We start from the raw sequence: 17,825 nt of genomic DNA, 5'->3' as shown, positions 1-17,825 counted from the left end.
AATATTCATGAATTTAAATTGAAACATCTATCTTTATACATAAATATACATACACACAAATACACATATAAATATATATCATTTATGTACGATAATATAATTCTAAGACACTATCTCACATATGTATATGTATGAATAGTTGATCAAGAAAAAAACACAAAACACAATATAAATACACACACACACACACACACACACACACACACACACACGAATGACCCGAAAAAATAAGTTATTTATACTACACATTTAAACACAAACACACACACACACATATATATATCTTTGTGTGTGTGTGTGTTAGTGTGTAAGCATACACGTTAAATAATTTATATCATTAAACAGAAAGGGAATAAACATAACATTTTTTTGGCATATTTCTTACAAAATAAAATTTACTTTCTTAACCTGGTTTTTAATAAAAAATGAATAATAATAATAATAATAATAATTAAGAATAATAATTACGAATAATAATAATAACAAATAACATAAACAATAAATATAACGAAAAACCAATCAGAATTAACTAAAGAAACACGTACATTATAATTATTCATTTGGAATCAACCTTTATAATGATATATTGTAACCAAGAACAAACTCTGTTATTATTATTATAACTATAATTAATTCTTTTAAATAATAAATAATAATATAGGAGAAAGAGAACAAAGAATTTTAAACGAATGTTATTGGTTGCTATGGTGATCATTCATACTATGATGATTATGATTATGATGATTAAGATTTCTTTGGTGATTACTACTACTACTGCTACTTGTAGTAGTAGTAGTAGTATTGTTTACACTGGTAAGAGTAGTAGTAGTAGTAGTAGTGGTAGTAGTGGTGGTTGTAGTAGTAGTTGTAGTAGGGCTGTTGTTGGTGTAGCTTGAGGTAGGCTTTAGCTGCAATTGTATCATCAGGTTTCTAATTCTCGAGATGGCGCCCTGTGCAGTGGAGAATAAGATTTAGCGATTGATTGATTAAACAGATAATTGAATGAATGATTGATCGATTGATTAAACAGTTAATTGAATGAATGAATGATTGATTGATCAAACAGTTAATTGAATGAATAAACGAACAAACGATCAAATTGAATTTGCAGAAAACAAAGACCAACCCTGGTAGCGAGATAATGTCCAACGACATCAACGGCCACCTGATCACCCTGCATGTTTGCATCATCGGGCAGTTTTATCATGGCCCCAGTGAAGCGCTGCAGTTCTCGTACGTTCTTTCCGGATTTTCCAATTAGGCGGCCAACAAGCTGGCGAGGTACTGTGATTGTGGTTTTTAGCCGGACCTCCTCGTGCCCTGCAAATCCTTCCATCTTCATCCTTTCGAAGACCATGAAGGCAGCCTAGGACAATCAAAGCAGAACTTCAACCTTATTGATATAAAAGTACATAGTAACATTGCAGTAAGCAGTAGTAGTAGCAGCAGCAGCAGTAACAGTGGTAGCAGCAGTAGCAGCTGGGCAACAAATCTTATCATTAGGTGTTAAAAAATTAATTTCATTATTTGAGATTTTTAAAACTGAAAAAAAATTATCACACTTACTCTCCAACAGGAATCTGGCGTTCCTTTAATGATGACAATACGATCTGGGGTTGAGTCTACTTCTTTTTTTGATTCAATCTGTCAATCAACCAATCAACGAACAAGTCAATACATAGTTAGTCATCCCATCTCTTAATGAATCCATCATTCAATCCGTCAATCCACATAAGAAACAACATACCAATTTAACCACAGCCAACTAAACTGACGTTAATGAAAGCCCTGCTATCCTTCATCATCTGCTTAATGGTGACTCCGCCAGTGCCAATCAGAGCCCCGACAGCCGTGTTAGGCACGCTAATTTGAAGCACCTCACTTTGAACTAATTCAGGGGCTGGACCCCCGTGATTAATAAATCGACCCATATGTGATGGCAGTTGTTGCTGCTGCTGCTGATGTTGCTGCATCGGCATTAGTGGCGGTTGGAGAAACGACGTAAATGGATACTGGTGGTGGAAAGGGTGATGATGATGGCGAGCCATGAATGGGTGGCTCGGTGGGCAGTTTTGGTGGAACCCCTACGTGGAATGGAAGAAAATTTGTATGAAATTAACATCAACAACTCTAAACAATCAGTCAACGCTAATACCACTCAATCAGTCAGTCAATCAACCAACCAACCAACCAACTAATCAAACTAACATCAAAGAGTCGATTTCCAGGTGGAAAGAATGTTGGTCGAGCAGGTGGTGCTGGAGGCAGTATTCCAATAATGGGCTGTTAATCAAAATGGCAATGATGAAGAAGATGAAAATGATTATGATGATAAAAGTGACGATGGTGAGAGGAACATGAAGAGGAAATTTATAAACACCATATAACATCCAAATCTTCCAGACAACAACATGCATTGTGAAAAAACATGTTCAAAAGATATGTAGAATAGATTGAGAATGGGACCAAAAAATCAATCAAACAACCAGCCAACCTTTCAAACAATCAATCAAACAAACAAAGTAAACTAACAAAATTCTGAACTTGCTCTTGCTCTATGCACTCAGCAAGCTTAGCAGAAATAGCTGCCTCGGCCTTCGCCATACCCTCAATGCTGCCCCTGATGGCTATCACCCGATCAGGGTATAAACAGGCCATTTCCTGGGCACTGTAAATAATTGTTACTGCTAGAATAATCCCCAAAATGAAAAAACAATTAAGACAGACACAAAAGCAGATGCTTAGACTCACTTAGATACAGCTATCTTGGTGTCTGTCTCTTCTTTGATCTTCTTTATCATCTTGCCATCCTTGCCGATGATGCGACCACAGAATCTATCGTTGGCTAGCATCTTTAAGGATATCTCTCTGGATGGTGAAAAGATAGATAGGCAGATAAATAGATGGATCAAATGATAGATACATGGATAGGTATTTCGATACAATCTTCAAAAGTAAAAAATTTATTATTAGATTTTTATTCTTTACATCATCACTGCTAATCAGCCAACAAAATCCTACATTACAACATACATACAAACAAACACACAAACAAACAAGCACAAATACACAAAGCAACACATATACAAACAAACAGACAAACCAGCACACATACAAACAAACACAAAATGTCAACCCTTTCTCATTGATATTTGATTCCTGTTGCAGTACATGCATTATCTCTTTGCATGCATTTGTACAGTTCTCCGGCTGCCCATATATGGATATCACCTATGAAAGAATTTTAATGTCAGTGATTTTGATTTTTTAATGTTAACTTTATGTAGGACAAGTGAGAATGTTTGTTAACATTTCAATAAATAAGCCTCCTCCTTATTTTCATCAAAAAATAATTTCAAGCTATCTACATCATCATTATACCATCACCATTATCATCTACACCATCTTCAACACCCACATGCCCCCCAATCATCATCTTCTTCCCCTTCCTCATCATCATCATCATCGTCGCAATCCCAACTAACCACTTTATCATTTATCTTATCCAGTGCACCGCCTGCTTCCTTGCCGTGCACATCAACTCTAGAAATGAATGACAGAACAAAAGATTAAAAATTTAAAAGTAAATCGAAGTTCAAACTGACTGAAGCAATAACAATAACGACGGTCTGTGATGACAAGAGATGACAAATTTATAAAGACAAACATTTTTTTTACAACCAAGGCAGCAGCAGTAATAGAAACTAACCTGGCCTTACACTTCTGTGTTATGCTTTTGATGGTCTGACCCTTCCTACCGATGATTGCCCCGACAAAATCACTTGGAACTAAAATTCTGAAAAATTTATTCCACACCTTCTGACATTTATTTTTTTATCATCATGACTTCAAAAACCCATAGAAAACACAAACAGACTGCCCAATCAATCAACCAATCAATATATCAGAAGGTTGAAAAATTATTCAGTCAACCAATTTTTCCAACTGACTGACCTCAAAGGGCATCCTCCACCATTTCTGGGCTGCCTCTGGCTGCCGGCACATCCTCCACCTCCTCCAACACCTCCACCAATAAAATTGCCACCCTGAGAGCTTACATTACCAGGATTACGACCAGGCCTCACATGATTGGTCAGCTTGCCTGACGCTGGATTATTATTGGTGATCTCAACCTGCCAATCAGAGATCATAAACTGCTACTGCTACTATTATAGAAAAATATTCTCATCAATGACATCACTTATCATCATTAATATCACAATTTCATCTTTGCAGTCACTATATCACCATCATATAAACCTTGATGATTGACCCATCCAAGTTATAGTCATTCATGCGATCACAAACCCTAGAAGGAAGATGGAGCAAATTTAACAATATTTAGATAGATGATGATGCCAAAATGATGATGAGTTAACTAACATTTGGGCCTCATCTGGTGTGTCTAATATGATGATATAATATGGTTCTGACTCACTGGTCACTGTGTGGTTTACAATAGTAGTACACCATTTAAAAAAGCAATATTAATCTTTGGTTTACCTCTAAAAACCAACTAACAAATCATCATCTAACAAATCATATTTTAACTAGCACACATACACTAATCACCAATCAATACCAATCTCTGGTTTTACCTCTTGAAACCAACTGACATACATACCATGTTGAATTCTTTTGACAGTTCCAGAACCTTTTATCAGATCTTCAACTGTCTGCTGACTAACTGAGGTAGGGACATTGCGAATTTCAATCCTATTGCTTTGTCTAGGTGACGTGGGGTGGTTAGAGATTAGTGTTGGGGACTTCATGAATCAAGAAGTATAAATGATCATTCAGACAATTAAACATTTGATCAATCAACAAATTAATTTATTAACTAGCCATTTGAGTCATACTATTTAAAAAACTCAACAATACAATAACACAGATATTAACTATACACAAAAAAATCATGATATAAATATAAAGAAAGAAGTTTAATGAAAAATTGGCTCATTAGTGGTATTTTTACCGTTTTTTGACCACATTGGTTTGTTCTGTCTTGGTAACCGAACCCATTTTTTGATATTTTATTTTGATTTCAATCTGAACAAATTGTTTTTATATCATTTATTTAATGAATTTTTATTTGAATAGTCAAATCATTTAACTAATATCAATAAAATAAAAGCACTAACTTACTTGAATGAATTAAAAATAAGGTAGAGTTCTGTCTAACTAAAATAAAATGTGATGTGGATTGGATATGCAATGCGAGTCAGAATTTGAACACAGTACAAAACGAATCAGATCTTAAATCACAAATTTAGAACCTGTTTAAATACAATAAATAAATATTTTAAATGCTTAAGGTATAAGTTAGCTTGCTAGTGATGAAAAAAAGTTGGAGTGCGGAAATTAAAAATGGCGACTCTGACACTCATCTCATCTAAATGAAGAATTTTAATCCTTTATTGATCGAAACAGCAATAAAGTTGGGCTAAACAAAAGAAAAACATGCTTTTTGTTTGGACGAAATTTCAGTATCCGCCATTTTTAAAGTCGGCATGCAACAAAACAGCCATTTTAAAGAGTTTACGGAGTGAAGATATGCTCAAATAACATACAAGAACAAACTTGGTGAGTTTTTAAATACAAAAAAATAAAATTTAGTGAGAAATTTGATGAATTTATAACCTAAAGGGGTAAGACTATTGTCAAACGAGTGCTTATCTATTTCCTACAAAACAATATAATTGACCAGTGGCATGGCTATTTCGGCCAAAAACGTTTCCATCCAAAGATAAAATATAACAAAATTTTATTTAATTATTATGTTTGAAAATTTGCTCATTTTAATAGATAATTTATAAAATTTTGATGTTTCATTCAGTATCAAATAATTTTCTTTTTAAGTCTTAATAAAATACTTTTGTTTTTACATAATCAATAAATTATTAGCCAGAATTGAAACCTCCTAAAATATATTAAAAAAACACTATGAAATGATGATTTTTGAAACGAAATTGGAAAATTAAACTATAGTACATACAATAATATCTGTAATATAATATAATTATTATCATAATTTTGTAAATGTAAGCAAAATACCTGGCAGGATTCCAGGTCACCTCGTCTTCATTCCCTATTGTTTTTGTTTACATTCTATATTTACATTCTTACTATTATTGTTATTATTTTTATGATTATTACTACTATTTATTAATATTACTATTATTGTTGTTGTTAGGTTATTACGCTTTGTAATTATTATTTAATGCAGGGTTTAGAGAGCATATTATTATTATTACCTGATCATTATTATTATTATTATTATCTCAATTGAAATCTTAACGTCATTAGCATCATCATCGTAACTACCTTTTTTAAGAATGAATAATCTAGTAGATATAGCTATGATGACGATGACGATGATGATGTTTATTATTATTATTATTATTATAATTATTATTGTTATTCATAATTTATTAACATTTATATTGTCATGAGTGTCGGAGGCATTTGTTAGAGTAGAATGTAATCTGCAGTTGTCTTCTTAAATGAAATTTAGGTTATCTCCGTTACCATAATCATAACCGTCGTCGTCATCATCATCATGATTATTATCGTCATCATCATCATCATCTTAATCATCAAGATGATCGTCGTCGTCATCATCTTTTATATCAAAAATACTTTTAATAATAATAATAATAATAAATTGCCAATGTTTTCGTGTCCAAAATCTGTGCAACCCTCCAAGCAATAAAATGGTAATAATAATAATAATAATAACAATAGCAATAATACTAATAACAAATAACAATAATTAAATAATAATATTATAACGGCTATAATTAATTTATCGAATGAAGGTATAGACATAAGAATGCTAAACCAGTGAATAAATAAATCTATATAATTATGAATATATAAATTTGATATATATATAGATAAAGAGAGACAGAGAAAGAGAGAGAGGAGAGAGAAAGAGAGAGAAATTATATAGAAAAAATAACAAATTAGAAAAAACCGCTATAATAAAAAAAACCAAAAGCCATTGACTTAGGTAATTATAAACATTCTTGAATATCAGATAAAAACTTCCATACACACACACACACATACACACACACACACACACATACATACATACATACATATAGACAGAGACAGACTTAGTAATTTTTCACATAGCTAGTCCGTCCTTGGCCGATGCTAAAAGTAAATAAATATTTTCCGTGCTTTATGTGCTTTTTGTATGTTTATATGTATGTTTGTTCGTTTGTATGTATCTATGTATGTATGTCTCTATGTATGTATGTATGTATTTTGGTATTTTTCAAGTAGGTTAGCATGAACTCTTATTTTTATGATATGTTGGATTGTTCTTTTTCTATAAAATAAAAAAAATCAGCTCTGATGTTTTTTCCCAAAAAAACAACTGAAAGTCAAAGATGCTTTTCTGACAATTAAATTCACACTGAGACTGACTAACAGCATTGCAAAATCTTATATACATACATACAAACATACATACATACAAGCATACATACATACAAACAGACATACATGCGTACAAACATATGTTCATACACACACATACATATATGCATAAATACATACATATTACCTTAAAAAACATACATACAGACACACAAATATACAAACATACATACAAACAAACATGCAAGCATATGTAGGTTATTGTGTCAAACTGATGTAGGTCGTTCTCTGTGTAATTGATACTTAAACAATTTTTAGCATTGATAAGAGAAGTAGTAGTAGTAATTGTAGTAGTAGTGGTAGCAGCTGCAGCTGTAGTAGTAGTAATTGTAGTAGTAGTGGTAGTAGCAGTAGCAGTGTAGTAGTAGTAGTAATAAGTTTAGAAATTTAAACATACATACAAAGACGTATGCGCTCATAGATACAGACAACTAAGCATACATGAATGCATACATACAAACATAAATGTATACATACAAACATGCAAGCATACAAGCATACGTGATATATATATATATAGACAAATACAAACACACACACACAAACACACACACAAACACACACACATACGTACAAATAACTTTTTTAAAATATCAACGCTTTGTGCTTAGTTCCAAATCTAAAAGTGAACTGGAAAAAAGTTAAAAATTGTTCAATTTTGATATCATCATCATCATCATCAGCTTAATCATCATCAACTTCTCCGTAATCATTATTCTCATCATCATCATTATCATAATTATATTCATCATTATCATCACCAACACCGTAATACTTGAAAATATAAATAACAACGATTTAAATAGGTTAAGAGTTAATTTATTGTATGTCTGTCTGTTTGTTTTTGATTTGTATGTGTTGCATGTTCGTTTGTATGTTTGTTTGTTTGTTTTTTGTTTGTATGTTTTTAGTTCATGTATGTGTATGCACGTATGTATGTGTGTATGTTTGTATGTATGTTTGTTGGTTGGTTGGTTCGTTCAACAACAACAAAAACAACAACAACAATAATAATAATAATAATGTCACAAACAACAACATCGTCAACGACCTCTGTATCGCTTTAGAAAAACATGGCTATAAAACTAACAAACTGATGTTATGATTAATTTGACGACGACCCAAACAACAACAACATCAACAACAACAATAATAATAAGAATAATAATTAATAATAATAATAATAATAACGTTAATAATGACAATTTATAATAATAATAATAAGAACATTAGTATTATATGAACTGAAAGTTAAATTCCGTTATGAAAAAAATTAGCAGCGGTAGTAGTAGTAGTTGTTGTAGTAGTTGTAGTAGTAGTCGTCGTCGTCGTAGTAGTAGTAGTGGTGGTAGTAGTAGTAGTAGTAGTAGTAGCTGTTGCTGTGTTTTAAGGATTGTTGAATTGTTACGTAACAATTTCAATAACGAAAGTAATGGTGATGATAGTAACAAGATAGAAGAAGAAGAAGAAGAAGAAGAAGAAGAAGAAGAAGACACAGTCAAATTCACACACATACACACCCACATACAAATACACACACACACACATTCACAGACACATTCAAACATACATATATGCATACCTTCATTCGATTTTAACATACAGGCATACTTAGATACACACATACATAAATGCATGCATACATATAAATACATACACACATAAAGACACAAACATACACACATATTAACCTACATACAAAACACTTTGTTGCTATTTATAGAAACCCCCACACCATCACTGCTTGCCGCTTCGACTCGGTCAAGGTTTTGAGTATGTGTATGTATGTGTGTGTGTATGTGTGTATGTATGTATGTGTGCATGTATGTGTGTATGTATGTATGTGTGCAATATGTATGTGTGTATTTGTTTTGTATTTCTGTAGTTGTTAATTTGTATGTCTGTAAGAATGAATGGATATATACACACACACACACACACACACACACACACACACACACACATACACATACATGCATATACTATTACAAAAAACATGTGTTTGTTAGTTTTTGTTAATTTTTTGTCAATTTAATATGTATGTATGTTTATATAGCTTCAAGGATTTACCATATATAAAAATTTATATATATATATATATATATATATATATATATATATATCTGTGTATGTATGTATGTTTGTATGTATGTATATGTTTGCATGTTTGCATGTATGTGTGTGTGTATGTATGTATGTATGTATGTATGTATGTATGTATGTATGTATGTATGTATGTATGTATGTATGTATATATGTATGTAAGTATGTAGCCAGCAGACGCGCAGACGTATAAAAGTGGCGTTTTGTAGCTTGTAAGGTTTTCAAGGGGAGAAAACATCGATCGTTTGGTTTTTGTTGCTTTTGAAAGTTTTGGTAAGTTTTGTTGGCATGTTTGTTTGTGTTGTACATGTTTGTTTGTATGTCTGGTTTGTATGTCGTTGTCATCAGTTAATTGTATAATTTTTTTTCTTTACAAATGTGTTCTCAATAATGATACAATTGGCTACATTTGCAGGCCGTTGTGATATTGATAACTGGAGATTGCATTGCGAAAAATGTTTAATCAATTTAATTAATTAATTAATACAATTAATTAATTATTACAATTAAATTTAATTAATTTTTACTCAAATTTTTCATCAATCTTAACTTTAACCACAATCTACCGATTTTCGTACCGATCTTTTTTATAATACCCGACCGAAAGACTCGAAGGGACGACTCAATCGATACCGATTCGGTATGACGGTACATCACACTGCTTCGATATGATCATCATCTTATCATCGGTGTTTATCGCCATCACTGTTTCGTCATCGTCTTCACCATCATCAAGTAATGAAATGATTATGATAGATTTGAACAAGGTGGTCAACCCGAACGACATTTGGCGTTGCTCTATGTCAAGGTATAATTATGTTTTTATTGTTCCTAATATCGTTATTATCATCCTCAAAATTATATTATTATAATTATATTATTTTTATTATTACTTTATTTATAAATATTTATGGTTGACTTACAAGGCTAACTTCAAATCAAACTAGCGATTTCACTATATAATAATTCATTCGTCAGTTTATTTGATGATGATGATGAAGAAGAAGATGATGATGAGGATGGTAATGATGATAATAGTAATGACGATGATGATGATGATGAAGAGGATGATGATTACGATGATAAATAGTAATGACGATGATGAACGTGATTAAATGTTATTAGGCCAAACTGCACGCATCCAAACAAAATTTTTTTTGTTCTAATTTTGCTCGTTCGTTTATTCTTTGCTTGTTTGTTCGTTCGTTCGTTCGTTCGTTCGTCTATCTGTTTATTCATTCATTCGTTCGTTCGTTCATTTATTCATTCATTGAAGATTATCTGTCATTATCTGTCGTTACCAACTGAACTATTTTGTTTTGAAATAAAGCGTAGATTTCTCCAAATAAAAATTATTAATTTAGTAATAATAATAAAAATTATAATTATAATAATTGATAGTAATATAACAATTATCATTATTATTACTATCAATAAATGACAAAAAATATAGAGAAGCATTTATATGTGTGATGTTAAATTAGCATTGCTTGCTAATAACAATTGTAGAATAAGTATTAATATGAGTAACTGTTGTTATTAAAAGCAGTAATTATTAGTAGGCTTTGTTGTGGTAGCAGTAGCAGCAGCAGTAGTAGTAGCAGCAGCAGCAGTAGAAGTAGTAGCAGCAGCAGTAGAAGTAGTAGCAGCAGCAGTAGAAGTAGTAATTGAACAAACGGCATTTATGCCAGGTAAAAGTAGTTATTATTATTATTATTATTATTATTATTAATGTAATTACAGTTATACTGGGAAACAATTGCAGAAAACATGGTTATTATTGTCATTTTTATTATTGTTATTATTATTATTGTTGTTGTTGTTGTTATTATTATATCCTACTATCATTCAAGCTAATTTCAATAAAAAATTCTTCAATAATTAATAATCGTTATATGTATATATATACAAATACACATGTACTCAAACATATATTTATACATACGTACATACATACATACTACATACGTACATACATACATACATACATACATACATACATACATACATACATACATACATACATACATACATACATACATATAATGCGTCGCATAAGTGCGCATCACACTAAAACAAACACTGTTATATAAATCTATATAAAATTACATATATACATATAAAACATATATACATACAAACATACATACACACACACATACATACATACATACATACATACATACACACATACATACATACATACATACATACATACATACATACATACATTATATATAAGCCTGAATGTAATAAAAATGCGCAGTGAGTTGGATAACTGAGAACTTCGCTTATGTACGCCGTACCTTTCCAAGTCAAAATTCCATTTTTGGCGGTACAAAAGTGGTATTTTTCTCGAAAATAGAGGTTTTTCGTTAATGTATTTCAATTTTTAAACGTTTATATGCAAAAAAAGTTGAGATTTTTTGAGATTTTTGTAGAAAAACTGTCAAGATTTGAACGGTGCATTCAGTTTGAGTTTTCGGTTGGCACGGTCTTTAAGGGCGTTTGGGTGTTTTAGATTGAGTTAGACTGGTTCGAATGTTGTTAACTTTAATGTTTGGTTTGATGATTTGTAAATTTTAATCAAAATTTGAAAGTAATTTTGAAATGAACTCGGTAGAATTTTCGCGGTCAAGCGGAGTAGGAGATAGTTGGTCAAATCTATCTGCGCCGTAGGTAAAATTTGACGAATTTCTGAGTTTCTGCGTTGTTTATCTTTGTAATTTTATCAACTTTTATGATTCTGAAGATAACTTTTTAAGAATTTAGGCTGTTTTCTGCTATTGAAGTTGTTATTTTGCCTCTGGATGATTAAATTTTATAGGGTGTGTGCTGTTTAATACAATGGAAAGTAGAATGGGAGTGAACATTTTTTGTGATGTCGCTGATAGGAAAATTAATAAATTGTCAAATTAATTGTTCAACATGCTTATTAATTATAATAAATTCAGTATTAATATTATTATTTCAATTTTTATCAACAGTTTTCAAACATGCAAACCTTAGGAGGTTAACATAAATGAATGGATGCATGGCTAAAGAAAGATTTATCAAATTCCAACTAATGACTTTTGATGGCTAGTATATTTACTTAATGGTTGGTTCTCTTACTTAATTGATCAATAACATTTCTAAAATTTGAAAAAATGGTTTCATCATCATACTGTGTAGCCTCACTGAACAACCTTATTAGGTTTTTCCAACATCCAACTTGCATGGTTTGCAAGTTTGTGCCAACCAATTTATTTGGTCCCCTAGTACAACTGCTTTGTTTAATGATCAAGTAGCTAACTTTTCCACTATTAATTATTTCCACCAGCATTCCTAGTAACGTTACTTTAACCACTTTTTGCTTTCACCATAGAACTTTATTTACTGTTTCCACCACAGCTGCTGGTGTTTCTTTAGCAGCGCTGCAACCAACTTATGTAGCATCACTAAAACCACTACATTTAGTATCGTTCGAAATTATTTTTACTTGGTAGAAAAATATTTATTGTAATAATTATAAGTATTATTTAATTATATTTAATAGGTAATAGTAATAATTATTGTAGTTAATACAAATTTTAATTAATAATGTAAAAAATTTATTTCCTGAAAAATCTCGGTAGATAAGCAGGTTGGTTTTGGCTTTCAAATTTGTAGTAATAGCTGACTGATCATCTGATATTTCTTCCAGATTCTGCTATTATGTTTCAAGACCCATGTTCATTCATTCATTCATTCATTCATTTGTCTATTTATTCATTCTGTCAGTCATTTGTTCATTCGTTCGTTCATTCAATCAAAAAAAAAATAGTCAACGCCGCTTCTTTGCTTTCACTCATTTATCCATTCGTTCATTTGTTTGCTCATTCAATCATTCATTCATCTGGTCATTCAATCAAAATAATTGTTCGACGCTGTTTTTCGGATGTTCAACGGAGTTTTTTTATCCCATTCAAGCATTCATTCATTCATTCACTCATTCGTTCGTTCGTTCATTAAAGAAATGTCATTTATATAGCGCAATTTTCTTAATCTCGGAGAGCGCTTCTCAATAAAATCCTAAAATTAAAATAGTAAATCACAAATTCGTCAATATCGGTGTAGCAACAATGGTAGACGTGCTTCATACTGGTTATCACGTAAAGATGAATTGTTGAACGGATGAATTGTTGAATGAATGAAAGATTTGAATTTGTTTATGTAGTAGTGATGAATGAACATTGTAAAATGAGTAGCGTTGCTAGACCTAGTATAAGTTAACTGGTATACGCGGGGATACTTCGATATAGCCGATTTTTGGATGAGTTAGTCTCCCTTTATCGTTTATTGCGATAAAACCGGGTTGATTCGATGTATGAGGTCAGATGTTTGTTGTATCCGGTTATTACGATGTTGATACAGGTTTGACTTTATATATTGGATTGGAAATATATATTTTTCCTAATTTTATCAAACAATTGTGATCGGTTAACCATTCATTCAATTATTATTTCGCTTGCTCAATCACCACTCATGCAATCACCCATTCATTCATTTATTAACTTCGTTGTTGTTGTTCGTTAAAACTTGTAACTATAAATTGTCTGTGCGGTAGATTTAGGATGAATCACCCAACAATATCAACCAAGAATACTTGTGTATCATAAAACTATACTCACTGGGATACATGTGTATCATTACGTGATACCAACCAAGAATACCTACTTAGAGTTTATCTTTCCTGTACGACAAAGATGCAAACAATCACTCAACCAATCATGAACAGTCAATCAATCACAGTCGGCTAATCATATGGCTAATCTCACATTCAACCAACCAATCACAACCAACCAATCACAACCAACCAATCACCGTATCTGCATAACCAGGAAGATGTTCTCTATGTAGGTGTTCGAAGTTGGGCCATGACGACCTTGTGACCTTTACACAAACTATGAACCCCGTGAACTTTGCACTCTGTGTCGGCTTGTTATATTATGCATTTGAAAAATTAAAAAAATCATCTTAATATATCGGTTATTATCGAATATATTGGGTGAATCAATAAACGAGGGGGTGAATGATTGAATATTAAATGAATTGTCATATGAATGAATAAATAAATATTCAAAATCTGTCTTTGTGTCATAAATTGATCCAAGTTTGTAAGCAGGAAAAACAGAAAAAAATCAATCAGTTAGTTTAAGAAGTGCTATTTTCGCGATTAAGAGCGCTCCTCAATAAATTTTGCCAACAGACGCGGGTCTTGAGATCCGCCCTGAACTTCGTAAGTGATGGAGAACTAGTCAAGAGAAGGAGGTAGAGAGTTAGGATAACAGGAATAGCTACAGTAGCAGCAGTAACAACAATGACAGTGGTAGTAGCTGTAGTAGCAGCAGCAGTAGTTGTAGTTGTAATAATTACAAAATAAGTACATGTTGGTGTGTGAAGATTATAGAATAGCGTTAAAAGGCATATATTGGATCTTAAGATGTTTAGTGTTACCTGACGAGCAAATATTTAATAGATACGTTTTTGGTTAGTGTTGTATTGTTCGTTCATTTTACTCATTCGTACATCATTTTATTCATCCATCCAATCATTCATTCATTTATTTGTTCACTCAATGAATCAATCATTCATCTATCCATTCATTAATTCATTCATTCAATCACATAACTTGATATTCTCTTTGAATGGTAAGGTTGTATAGGTCTTATTAATACCAGCTGAAAGGCTAGATATTTGCTAGCAGCACCAAATAATTCTTTAAAATACTCTAAGAAAATTTCTAAATAAATACAATAAAACCTAAATAAATACAATAAAACCCAAAATAGACGCGGTGCTAATACTCAAAAATAATGATACCATTGCATAACGGTATAAAGAGCAAATGAAGTGCTAGATCTTTGCTAGTATTCCTAAAAGAACCTTTCATCTACCCAACTAAGCAAGCATAAATATAAACAAGCTGAACGTGACGAATGTCACTTAACTTAAGCCGTTGAAGATTGCCTATAGAAGAATCTTAAAATATCATAAAATAATACAAATGCAATGCCGTGCTACAATTTCGATACGATACGATACGAAAATTAATACGATACGATACTTGATGTTACTGCTTTTTTATTACTAAATACATCTATATAATGCTGTAAAGTATATATATATATATATATATATATATATATATATATATATATATATAGGTATATATGACGTTACAGGAAATATTTTATGTCCAATCTTTATTTATTAGCTGTCACGTTCAATTTTAAATTTATCTACTATATATCTGAGTTAGCAACTAATATGAATAAATTGATTAATAATTAGTTAATTAATAAATTAATTAATAATGTCTAATGACAAACCCGTGTCATTAAATGTGTGTCCCGTCAGCACTCTGATGGACGAAGTTTGCGAAATAACCTGTCGAAACTTGGAACCGCATAAGAGTACATCCCTACTGGCAATCATCCACAACGACGAAGATGCTACGTCATTCTATTCACTCGGTACTTTTGTGTCGGATCTCAGGGGCGAAATCGACGTTAATAGGTCGTTTTCTTACAGTGGGACCTATACCGGGACGGAAAGTATGGGATTGTTTTGGAGTGCCATTCCTGCCCCGGATCAGAAAGGTGGATCGAGGCTGATCAAAAGAGTTGTTGACGTCTCGCTTGATTGGAATCTGTTTTTGATTGACGGCTGCGCTGACGAGGAAGACGTGATGGTCGTCGTGAATCACGTTAAGCGCTGCAGAGCTCGGCAGAAAAAGGAAAAAGTTACATCTGGAAACGAAAGAGCATCAACTAACGATGGCCCAAACTCCGAACATTTGCTGATTAACGATGTAACATTACCGGATAACAAGCGAGTTTTAGCTCGGGCGATTTCTAAACGATATTACTGCTACCCCAGTGACGTCACGCAAACAGCAATCAGGGATGGGAGAGTTAGAGGAATTGTTTTCAGTTTGAAAAATAAAGAACATGAAAGTAAATCGAAAGCTTTCGGTGAAAGGAAAGGAATAATTGAAGTGTATGGAGGAGGATCGTTCAAACTCTACAAAGCTGCTCTCCTAGCTCAGAGAGGTTTCGTCGTTTTTGCGTTGGCTTACTGCGATTATGAAGACTTACCTCGACGAGAAATCAACACAACTGTTGACTATTTCATCGAAGCCGTCGAATACATGCTGTCGAATCGATTTCCCATCCGATTCGATGTTAAATGCGGTATCGGTTTAATCGGTCTGTGCAAAGGGGCCACTTTGTTGCTAGAGTTAGCGGCTGTTAACCCACAAAATGCAATTCGCTGCGTGGTAGCCGTCAACGCGCCTTGCTTCAACAGCATTGGCTCTTTCACTAGGGCGGGGTCAACTGAAAATATCGCTCACGTCTGGAATATGAAAGACCCCTTGCTACAAAAAACTAACATCGGAGTCATATCAGACGGTTTGCTGGAATGGTTTCTCCGAAAAGATCCGAGCGAGCAAGAGAGGATCGGTATTCCGGTTGAACGGATCGATGCCGAGATTTTGTTCGTGTTCGGTGTCGATGATGTCTCCATTGGAGTGAGAAACATGGAGTACATGGTTGAGAGGATGAGGAAACGTGGGAAGGACAATTACAAGTGAACGTGTATTTTAATTTTATTTGATTAAACGGCTTCATTTCATGTCGATTGTAATAAAAAATTTTGTCAGTAAAAATTTCTTTAAGTAGAGGTACTTCAAACTTCTTCAAATTTATTGATCTGTAAAAGTAATAAAAGTTGAAATTGAGAATTAATTTTACCAGGTGTCTGGTGTATCCGGGGGCTGGCCACATCATCGACCCGCCCATATTCCCGCTCTGCCACGCCAGTTACTGGCCCATGTTTGGTGACGTATTTGTGTGGGGTGGCCTTCCTAAACTTCACCACGACGCACAAGTCGATTCTTGGAAGAGAATAATAGAATTTTTTAAGATACATCTATGCTAATTTATCAATAAAACGGTAGATAATTAATTAATTTTAATTAATTAACTGTAATTAGTTAATTTATTATTGTCATTATTTAATTTAAAATTAAATCTTGGTTGATTTATTTTTAAACCGTGAGACCAGTATTGCATAATTTTTACAGGCATCTTTCAATTTTTTTTATATTTTCAAGTGTTATCGTTCAGAACTGCAGGTGACACTACCATATATTAAGATATGTGATATATTAAGATGTTATTTTTGAAATAATTATTTAATTTTGCATTGAAGAACGACGATTTGCTAAGAAAGTTTCATTTTAATGA

General features: G+C 32.3%; 2 protein-coding genes across 2 annotated transcripts; one reads left to right on the top strand and one right to left on the bottom strand.

The window, feature by feature from the left end:
* Positions 1–381: 381 nt before the first annotated feature.
* Positions 382–5,022, bottom strand: HELRODRAFT_181785 (hypothetical protein; the record flags this gene model as incomplete). The annotated part of the gene is made up of 14 exons (XM_009031560.1): positions 382–408; positions 1,127–1,366; positions 1,567–1,644; positions 1,776–2,012; positions 2,533–2,668; positions 2,752–2,868; positions 3,137–3,231; positions 3,486–3,543; positions 3,710–3,796; positions 3,955–4,133; position 4,309; positions 4,384–4,444; positions 4,625–4,728; positions 4,976–5,022. The coding sequence occupies 14 exons, from the start codon at positions 5,020–5,022 to the stop codon at positions 382–384; spliced, it is 1,467 nt and encodes a 488-aa protein (XP_009029808.1).
* Positions 5,023–15,889: 10,867 nt separating this feature from the next.
* On the top strand, positions 15,890–17,593 carry HELRODRAFT_194408 (hypothetical protein; the record flags this gene model as incomplete). The annotated part of the gene is made up of 2 exons (XM_009031559.1): positions 15,890–17,166; positions 17,334–17,593. The coding sequence occupies 2 exons, from the start codon at positions 15,890–15,892 to the stop codon at positions 17,515–17,517; spliced, it is 1,461 nt and encodes a 486-aa protein (XP_009029807.1). The 3' UTR covers positions 17,518–17,593.
* Positions 17,594–17,825: the final 232 nt, after the last annotated feature.

Source organism: Helobdella robusta (assembly GCF_000326865.2).
Source record: "Helobdella robusta unplaced genomic scaffold HELROscaffold_75, whole genome shotgun sequence".
NCBI lineage: Eukaryota > Metazoa > Annelida > Clitellata > Rhynchobdellida > Glossiphoniidae > Helobdella > Helobdella robusta.
This window is presented reverse-complemented; position numbering and strand designations above follow the sequence as displayed.